We start from the raw sequence: 11,138 nt of genomic DNA, 5'->3' as shown, positions 1-11,138 counted from the left end.
GAATATTTTTTATAACTTTAATGCATAAAAGTCTTTCTACATTGAGGCTGTGGTTGATTGACAGCACAAGAAGGCTATTTAACGAAACATAGCTTTAAAAATTAGACCTGAAAGTGCCGCAAAATACTGTCATATGTTATAAGTTCAATAGGAATTTAAAAACAGAGATTGACTCACCATGATTTAGAAAACAGAGCTAAATTCAATCTTCTGTAACTCAAGCTACATGTTGTAGCCCAATTCGTTGTAATGCAGGGAGAATTTTATTTTGTTCTGACTCGACTTAAGAATGCAGCAAGGAACAAATCAATAAAAGCGTCAAGTGTCGTTTATAATAGAGAAACCGTGTTTAGTTAGTTTTTCTTATCGTTCTATTGAGTTAAGTGTTATAACACTGATTTTCACAGTTGTTTTTATATTGTGCTGTTACACCACTGTCCTATGTTAGGGGAGTGTTGCGCGCTTTCAAACATGATAAAAACCAACATATTCTTTTTTTTGCCTGTTCCAAGTCAGGAGCTTGTAGTTCAGTGGTTGTTGTTGGTCCATATCAGTCATGTTTTTGTTTTTCCTAAACGGCCTTGTTGAAAGTACAAAAATAATGTAGGTAGCTTTACTTGTTTCAATTGTTTCACATGTTGTATTTCGAGGCCTTTCATAGCTGAGTATACTGTATTAGTTCTTTGTATTGTTGATGGTCGTTTGAATACCTATATATATCTAGCTAATATCCACATCATTTAACTCTGGTTGATAGTTGTCTAATTTTCAATTATTATCTTACTACATCTTACTAATTTTGTATTACTTGTTTAATACTTGTTTGGTTATTCTATCTAGGGTTACAAAATGTTAATCCAGAATTAGAGCTCCGATCGCTTTTATTTAATTCCACTGTATATAGTCCACGAGTGAAACCACGTCTAAATGTATCCGCAGATGTTGAAATTGATATCAAGTGCAAGTTTATAGGACTAGAAGAACTGGTATGTAATTAAATCGTTTTAATGGTTTTACATTTGTCATTTCGAGGCCTTTTATTATAGCTTACTATTCGGTATAGGCCTTGCTTATTGTTTAAGGCCTTACCTTACGGTGAAATATAATTTTTGTGTCATTTAGTCTCTTGTAAGAGTTGTCTCATTGGCAAACATACCATATCTTCTTTTTGTATATATGATTCTGAAAGTACCACTATTTATCAAATATCACGCAGTTTATTTATGATACTAGTAAATTATATTGATATAAAGATATGTGAGACATGATTTCAAGGAGACACAAAACCTACAAAACAAATGACATCTAGAAGTCTCATAAATGTTCTGTAGCAACAGAAATCTGTTTATTCAATACAATATTTGAATCTTTTTATTGACCTCTTGCATCTTAAAAAGATTTAAAAACAAAAGAAAACACAGGAGAGAATTATCCAAGAAGGCAATATAAGTACAAAGTTTAATAAAACAAAGCTTACAAAATACTACAAAAAAAAACAACATCAAAGAATGAAAACTTACGTAAACCGGGATTAAACTCAGGTGCTCCGGAAGGGTAAGTCGTGTCTGCTCCACTATTGACACCAATAGGATGTTTGTTAATTAATACATCATGATTATTATTTTAGTCAGAAAAAGATGGAGTGCTGTCACAAAGTGTTGAAATGTATTTGGTAAGCTCTTCCTTTTGAACTGATTTTTTTTTTATATCTGTGAACTTTGACTACACTAAATCTTTTTATGTCTTGTTAAACACAGTCTTTTGAGATCTTGTATAGCTTATTCGTGGCAACGATTTACTCCTCCGTGTCCACGACTTACTTCTTCGTGGCCACGAATTATTTGTCCGTGGCCACAAAATACTTATCCGTGGCCACGATTTACTAATTCATGGCCACGATTTACATGTCCGTGGCCACGACTAACTTATCTGAAGCGACATCTTACTTGTCCGTGGCCACGAGTTACTTTTACGTGGACCCGAATTACTTAATCGTGGCCACGATTTACTAATTCGTGGCCACGACATACTTATCCGTGGTCACGAATTACTTATTCGTTGCCATGATTTACTTATCCGTGGGTGCCACGACTTACTTGTCCTGCCACGATTTACCAATTCATGGTCACGACTTACTTATCCGTGATCATGAATTACTTATTCGTTTCCACGATTTACTAATTCGTGGACATGATTTTTAAAGTTGTTGCCTAGAGTTGTTAAATATATATAATAATTATTAAAATGCTACTGTATTTTTATAAGACCTAATTTTTTTACATGATATGGGCTTATGACATCTATCTGTATGTCCAAACAAACAGTAAATTATTATATAAATATGTTTATTCTTTTAATTACCACATATCATGCTATGCATAAGTCACCTATTATCAGGACATACAGGGTTTACATAGAGAGAATAATGTGCAAAAAATAGATAAGAAGCGGGACCAAACCTATAGATGACATAATAAAGAAAGGACGAAATATAGAGAATACGTTGATTGTTTTTGGTTGCCTAATGACCAGTCGCAAATAATTTTCGCATGTGTAGAACAAATATAATAGAGATCAAAGGATAAAGAATAATAAAGTGAAATGGTAAAATATAAAAGATATAGAATTATAGAAATGATGATATGAACCCCTAACTAGGTCGTTGCCACGGATTAGTAAATTGTGGCCACGGATAAGTAAGTAGTGGCAACGAATTAGAAAATCGTGGCCACGAATAGGTAAATCGTTGTCACGAATAAGTAATTTGTGGCTACGACTTAGTAAATCGTGCCAACAAATAAGTAAATCGTGGTCACGAATAATTAATTCGTGGCTACGGGCAAGTAAGTCGTGGCCACGGACAAGTAAGTCGTTGCCACGGACAAGTTAGTCGTGGCAACGGATAACTAAGTCGTGGCCACGGAGAAGTAAGTCGTTGCCAAGGACAATTAAGTCGCGGCCACGAATTAGTAAATCGTGCCAACGAATAAGTAATTCGTTGCCACGGAGAAGTATGTCGAGGTCACGGATAACTTCGGTAAATCGTGGCCACGACTTACATTTTTTTCTACAGCATAAAATGATCCTAATAAGCTTTCATACATGAAGTCTGTAGTCCTGCTTCTGTATGGATTGATTTTACTCTCTTACATTTATACAATTATTTTATTGTTGTTTTTTTTTGTGTGTGTGTTATGAGCTTCAATATTTTTTTTTTTTTTTCGTTTTTTTCTTGTTCTGAACTTATTGCCACTAGACATTAAGATTACACCAATAAAAATTCAAATTTCTTTTTTAAGTGCTGCATATTTGTGTGATAAATAGTATCAATGTTTGTCTATTCTGTTGTGCAGTATACAGTTTAATATTACATTTGATGTTATTTCCTGACTTGATACATTAAAAGAGTTGAACATGTAAATGGGTACATTGTATGTTTTCCCCGTTATTTTTCCAAACGATTCAAAACCTTCAATTTTTGACAGTTAGCTGCACTTACGCATCTGTAAGTTCATGTTCCCATTTCATATTGTTTGCCGTAAAGTGAACTTCTGAATTCCCTTGGCACGGAGCTCCGTATTACAGATTATTCTAAGACCAACCGCTACCTAAATAAAACCATTGTTTTTGGGATCACAGAAGAGCATGAAAGGTTTTATTGGTTCAAAATAGTCAGACAGAACGTTTAGGATGACAAGAATATAACAAGTTGGAACATAGTGAAACTATACACAACAAAATGCCTGAGTGTGCGTAATTTATATAAAAAATGTGAATCATAACTCAGTCTGGTATATGAAACAAATATAGAATACTGTACATACAATAAATCCACAGAATTCACTTTTACATTGTCTTATCGGGGCCTTTTATAGCTGACTATGCGGTATGGACTTTGCTCATTATTGAAGGCCGTACGGTGACCTGTAGTTGTTAATGTCTGTATCATTTTGGTCTTTTGTGGATAGTTGTCTCATTGGCAATCATACCACATCTTCTTTTTTGTATATTGAGTTCTAATATCTATTACACTTTCTTAACCATTTAAAAAAAAAAACAACATTAAACATTTTAATTTACTTTATTTTACAGACCTGGATTGATGAATATTTAATATGGAACCCTCGTGATTATGGAGGATTGGATTATCTTACAGTAAAAGGGGACGAGGTTTGGACCCCTGATTTCAGAATTTTGAACAAGTAAGTAATAAGTATTTTGCTACATGTATCATTTATCATTTTTTTTTTTGATTTTATGTAAATATGAAAATAACCAGATATGGTAGTATTGCCAATGAGAAAACTACCTGCCAGAGTTCAAATGAAATGAATAGAAGGTGAATAACAGACCACCGTATGTCATTCAAGAGCGAGAAACATAAATACAGTATAGTAAGCTATAAAAAGATTCCGACATGAAAAACGTGAAACAATTCAAACGTAAAAACTAAAGGCCTTATACACTGCAAAAGTATATGCAAAATACAAATACTATATAGACATTAACCAACGACAACCCCTGAATTACGGGTTCGTGTCTTTGGACAGGCAAATACAGAATAGGGCGGGATAAAACGTGTTTGTGCACAACATAAGAACAAATTGCTTGTAAAGATAAATGGTTGTTGATTTTCATGATTGTAAGATACCAGATATCAAAAAGGTTGTGAAATTTTGCCTTGATGAAAAGCAATATCTGTGGAAAACGTGCAGGACAAAAAAAACAGTAAAAAGCGGATGCAACATTTCAGTACGTACAGTGGCAAATAAATCAATAAAAGATATATTAATCATAAAATCTGTAAAGACGGTCGATCGTGATGTTTAGGACAGACAATAAGAATTGCCGTACGCTCACAAAAATTAATCCATTGCAACTTGTTATCAATTTAAGGAAAGTAGATTCGGCTGTATTGAAGGATGGAATGACAGAAGAAACTTTCAAAGTTTTAGCAAACGGAACAGTAGGATTTATACTGACAGGAGAACTCAAGACCAGATGTGACGTGGATCCTGAAAAGTTTCCTGTAGACTGTCATGAGTGTGAGGTCATAATGGCCGTGTCGCTATTCAACAATCACCAAGTCTTGAAATGGGATGGTGAAAGGTCATTTATACATTTCGATGTAGTAAAAGATGCGCACGCACTCTGGTCGATGGAAAGAGTTTATGTGATACAAGCTCACCGAACGTTGATAATGAAATTAGTTCTTAAGCGGCTTCCAGAATATTATTTATATAATATTGTTTTTCCTGCCTCGTCCTTGTCTTTACTGTCTATGTTTACATTTTTTATACCAATAAATGGTGGTGAACGTGTGAGTTTTGGGATGACGATATATCTGACATTTATGGTTTTAATGCTTCAAGTGAGTAGTCTGTTACCTGTCAATTCACAGAACATATCAACGATAGGTAAGTTTGTTGTGTTTATTTATTAACCAGCGGAAGGACGCCTTCAGGTGCGGGAGTTTCTCGCTGCATTGAAGACCTGTTGGTGACCTTCTGCTGTTGTCTGTTCTATGGTTGGGTTGTTGTCTCTTTGACACATTCCCCATTTCCATTCTCAATTTTATTATAAAATTTTCTTTGAAGTTTTCTTTATCTTCAAAGATTTGGAAATTATAAGATTTAAGATAACAACTGCTCATGTCGATGAAAGAGTGTCGAAAGACATTCAAACTCATAGATCGAAAATAAACTGACAACACTATGCTTATAAGAAAAAAAAAAAAAAACACACAGACTAAAAATACCACACAAAACACAGCAAAGAAAACTAAAATTTCATTCTTTATTATAACTGTTTAATAGTTAATAATTGTTCTTGATTGCTAGTACTCGAACAAACTGGTTGGGATGTCCCAGTATCAGAACGCTAGATCAAGCGCAACAAAAACCAAAATGAATACCAAAACAAAGTAAAATAGATACATGTACATGATAACTGTAGGATTGAACAACCATTTCTTCATTATTAAGTTGTTTACCCCCATAAAGTATCAGTCATTCCAAAAAGCACATAATCCCAAATCCCCATGGACACAAAAAAGAGGCGAATGATACCGAAACGACAATACAAATGCATAAGTCGACGATAAAACAATAACACTACGACAAGAAAGAACGAAAAACGGTGTCAGAAAGAAAATCAATTTAAATAAAATAAATAAAATTTAAAAAAAATAATGATAAACATGACAGTGCATTGATTCATGGTTTTAATTGAAAATATATGTGATTCATATAGCAATTATTCTTTTCCAGGTAAATACTTCTTACAACTAATCAGCAGTAGTCTTGTAGCAATATTCAATTCTGTTGTTATGAGTTATTTTGGCAATGCATCAATGATGCCTAGAAATGGTAGAATCCAGCCACATTTATTACCTCTGGATACCATTGCGAACGGAGATTTCAAGGACTTAGTCTGTTTTGAAACAAGAAAAAATGACATGAACAATGAAGCAGACGACAAATGTCAAAACCCTCAGGAAAACAAAAATATCAACAAAATGGCGTCATATAATGGCAGACGTCGTAACTGCAATCTGTTACGTGTTTTTGATTGGGTTACTTTAGCTGTATGTTTTCTTGTGAGTGCTGAAGCTCATATAGAACTATATTTGGTCATCAACCAAGAGACATGCCCAAGTGTTCAGGAGCAGTAATACCATTAAAAAAGCAAAATTTTAAACATGACTCTTTTTGTGTTCCTAAATTCTTTCTTGTGGTCATTTGTTTGTACCTAATATACATGCACCTGACATTTAAATAACCAGTAAATTGATACATTGAAATGTGTTTTACTGAAGGTTTATCTTTTCATATAAGAATCCAACAAAATTTAAAAGCTAAACTTTATCAATTATCAATAGAAATTAACAAGTTTGTTTTCATTTTCCATCAGAAACATTAACAAAAACATCTGTCTAGCAATCAATTCATTTAAATTTCCTATCCTTCTCTCAAAATGAAAATTGTATAATCTTGCTATTAATAATATTCAATTTTTCTCCAATATTATTACAAATATTTTCTTATTTATTATTCGAGTATCAAAGTGTTTAAGCAGTTTCGTATCGACTGTTCTGTTTTTTAGTATCTTGAAGTTCTTAGTAGATAAGGGGACTCGGTGGCCGAAAGGTCTTAGTAGTTACTAGTGTAATCACTAGCCAGTCAACATTGAGGTTGTGAGTTCGAACCCCGCTCGTGCGGGTGCATTTTAATTTGCTTCCAATCTTAATTGACTAGGATTGTCAGTTTTACTATCGAAGGTCGATGGTTTTCTCCAGGCACTCCTGCTTCCTCCACCAATAAAAACTGACCGCCACGAAATAGCCTAAATGCGGTGCTTAAAAGTGGCGTTAAAACACTAAAAATCAATCAAATTAAATCTTAGTAGATAAAACACTAAACATCAATCAAATCAAATCTTAGTAGATAACTAAGGTGCCGCGTTTTAACCGTTACAAACTAGAGGGAAACAAATCAATAGGAACATCATTTTATGCCATAAATACAGACATCGATGCAATGAATAAGAAAAGGTCCAAATTTTATAGGAACCATGGAGCAATATTCTTGGAAGTCAGAACTTATTGCAATATTCTCCCCAGAATTGAATCTAGATATTATACATATCACAATCTTCTGATTGTCAAGCGCCATGGAGGAGCGAGAAAAAAATCAATCCCAAAACATGATGAAAACTAAATGCAATATAAATAAATGTAGGACTGAACTCAGAAATTGAAAGACACAAAAAAGTAAAAATAATAGATACTAGTATAGATGTTACTGATATTATCAAAAAATATTTATAAAAACCTCTGTTATTTAGTGGCTTTGAACTAGCTGACAGTAACTGGGAGTACTCTCAGATCAGTACTTACTTAATAGTGACTCTTTGTTGTTGGGATGTACAAGTAACCGGCCACGTCCGCTTGTTTTTGTAGTATTTGTATTTTTATCCATTGGATGAGTTAAGCCTTTTACAACTGATTTTTATGCCCCACCTACGATAGTAGAGGGGCTTTATGTTTTCTGGTCTGTGCGTCCGTTCGTCCGTTCGTCCGTCTGTCCCGCTTCAGGTTAAAGTTTTTGGTCTAGGTAGTTTTTGATGAAGTTGAAGTCCAATCAACTTCAATCTTAGTACACATGTTCCTTATGATATGATCTTTCTAATTTTAATGCCAAATTAGAGTTATTATCCCAATGTCACGGTCCACTGAACATAGAAAATGAATGTGCGAGTGGGGCATTCGTGTACTGAGGACACATTCTTGTTATAGTTCGTACCTATATTGTACTGTTACACCACTGTCCCAGGTAGGGGAGGGTTGGGATCCCGCTAACATGTTTAACTCCGCCACATTCTGTATGTATATGCCTGTCCCAAGTCAGGAGCCTGTATTTCAGTGGTTGTCGTTTGTTTATGTGTTATATGTTTGTTTTTCGTTCATTTTTGTACATAAACTAGGCCATTAGTTTTCTCGTTTGAATTGTTTTACATTGTCGTATCGGGGCCTTTTATAGCTGACTATGCGGTATGGCTTTGCTCATTGTTGAAGGCCGTACGGTGACCTATAGTTGTTAATTTCTGTGTCATTAGGTCTCTTGTGAAGAGTTGTCTCATTAGCAATCATACCACACCGTCTTCTTTACATCCATCTATCGAAGTCAAACCTAAACAAATGCAAGGAATTGCTTACAAGGCAAGAAATATTTGCTAACACCTAATCCAAGTGTATACTATAATTTAGTAGACTACATAAAATCTTGGTCAACAGGGGGAGTTAATAAATTACGACTTAATATAAAATTTAAACCTAAATCATTCATGTACTTAAACATGTATTATTTGTATTTGAAAAACGCATTTCCTATACGAGGAAACAATTTGAATGTATTAATAAGGTTAAAAGTGTCGTGTAAAACAAGTTTATGCGGAGATGAAAATCAAAATACTAGCAAACGCAATAAAATGTAATCGTTCTAAAAGGATTTTTATTTGTATGTGAATTAAAAAGCGACAGACAGGCTTATAAACGATGAATATACATATATTTATTAAAGTTACGTACACTGGTATGTAAACAGTACCACGTGTATTTGTTTATAACTATACACGTGTTGAAAGTATATAATAGGTTAAATATTTTTCATTTGTCGAGTTAGAACTGACCATAATATTTGAATAAGGTCAATTCAAATATTTCGTGCTGTACTTTTGGCGTTTGTGCGAATTTAAGATATTGTCATTCGAGGTTCGCTTTTGGTGCAGTAAAGTTTCCCACCCTCCCACCCGAGTTGATATATTTTTTTTATGTTATTTTTGTTTATTGTGAATAATGTGAGTAAAAACAGAATCTTTAAATTGATTCATAATACAGTGGAGATCACTTCTAACCTCTCATTAGAACTGTCAGAATAATCTGTCATAGAACTGTTATAACCTGTCATAGAACTGTTATAACCTGTCCTAGAACAGTTCCGCAGTACCTAGAACTGTTCTAAGTAGAACTGTCACAATCAGTTTTAGGTAGAACTGACTAAATCAAGTTCTAGGTAAAACTGTCAGGATCAGTTCTAGGGTAGAACTGTCTTAAACTGTTCTAGGTAGAACTGTCCAAATCAGTTCTAACCGTAGAACTGTCAGCAGAACTGACTAAATCAGTCAGGACTGTAGAACAGTTCTAAATGACGTCACTGTAGTAAGGGCACTTTAGAATTTATAAGAAAAAAATCAGTTCCTATTACTTTACTATATAATAGCAGATTTTCTATATTTTTTACTGATAAAAAGTTACATGTACAAATATCGAGGTGGATAGAAAGGTTATATCGGATATGTTCCTTACGTCGTAACTACAATCCCCTTCCCTTTCATGAATGTAGACTATTTACAGGATTTGTAATCACATAAGCAACACGACGGGTGCCACATGTGGAGCAGGATCTGCTTACCCTTCCGGAGCACCTGAGATCACCCCTAGTTTTTGGTGGGGTTCGTGTTGTTTATTCTTTAGTTTTCTATGTTGTGTCATGTGTACTATTGTTTTTCTGTTTGTCTTTTTCATTTTTAGCCATGGCGTTGTCAGTTTGTTTTAGATTTATGAGTTTGACTTTCCCTTTGGTATCTTTCGTCCCTCTTTTATCCAACTCATCGGAGAAATATTTTTATACGATTGCATGATAAACATCATTGTTTACGTTTCTTCGTTCCCCGTTTTTAGCTCACCTGGCCCGAAGGGCCAAGTAAGCTTTTCCCATCACTTTGCGTCCGTCATCCGTCGTCCGTCGTCGTCCGTCGTCTGTCGTCGTCCGTCGTCGTTAACTTTTACAAAAATCTTCTCCTCTGAAACTACTGGGCCAAATTAAACCAAATTTGGCCACAATCATCATTGGGGTATCTAGTTTACAAAATGTGTCCGGTGACCCAGCCAACCAACCAAGTTGGCCGTCATGGCTAAAAATAGAACATAGGGGTAAAATGCAGTTTTTGGCTTATAACTGAATAACCAAAGCATTTAGAGCAAATCTGCAAGAGGTAAAATTGTTTATCAGGTCAAGATCTATCTGCCCTGAAATTTTCAGATGAATCGGACAACCCGTTGTTGGGTTGCTGTCCCTAAATTGGTAATTTTAAGGAAATTTTACTGTTTTTGGTTATTATCTTGAATATTATTATAGATAGAGATAAACTATAAACAGCAATAATGTTCAGCAAACTTTTAAGTAAGATTTACAAATAAGAAAACATGACCGAAATGGTCAGTTGACACCTTTAGGAGTTATTGCCCTTTATAGTCAATTTTTAACCATTTTTCGTAAATCTTAGTTATCTTTTACAAAAATCTTCTCCTCTGAAACTACTGGGCCAAATTAATCCAAACTTGGCCACAATCATCATTTGGGAATCTAGTTTAAAAAATGTGTGGTGTGACCCTGCCAACCAACCAAGATGGCAGCCATGGCTAAAAATAGAACATAGGGGTAAAATGTAGATTTTGGCTTATAACTCTAAAACCAAAGCATTTAGAGCAAATCTGACATGGGGGTAAAATAATCTAATAGGTCAAGATCTATCTGCCCTGAAATTTTCAGACAAATCGGACAACCTGTTGTTGGGTT

At 34.4% G+C, this 11,138-nt stretch overlaps 1 protein-coding gene across 1 annotated transcript; it reads left to right on the top strand.

Annotated features, from left to right (window-relative positions):
• The first annotated feature begins 805 nt into the window (after positions 1-805).
• LOC143083272 (neuronal acetylcholine receptor subunit alpha-9-like) lies at positions 806-6,699 on the top strand. The gene is made up of 5 exons (XM_076259543.1): positions 806-986; positions 1,628-1,672; positions 4,093-4,202; positions 4,897-5,417; positions 6,270-6,699. Exons 2-5 carry the CDS (start codon positions 1,664-1,666, stop codon positions 6,671-6,673), a joined length of 1,044 nt encoding a protein of 347 aa, XP_076115658.1. The 5' UTR covers positions 806-986; positions 1,628-1,663; the 3' UTR covers positions 6,674-6,699.
• Positions 6,700-11,138: the final 4,439 nt, after the last annotated feature.

Source organism: Mytilus galloprovincialis, chromosome 7 (genome assembly GCF_965363235.1).
Source record: "Mytilus galloprovincialis chromosome 7, xbMytGall1.hap1.1, whole genome shotgun sequence".
NCBI lineage: Eukaryota > Metazoa > Mollusca > Bivalvia > Mytilida > Mytilidae > Mytilus > Mytilus galloprovincialis.
The sequence above is the reverse complement of the archived record's forward strand: the minus strand, read 5'-3'. Positions and strand labels throughout refer to the sequence as shown.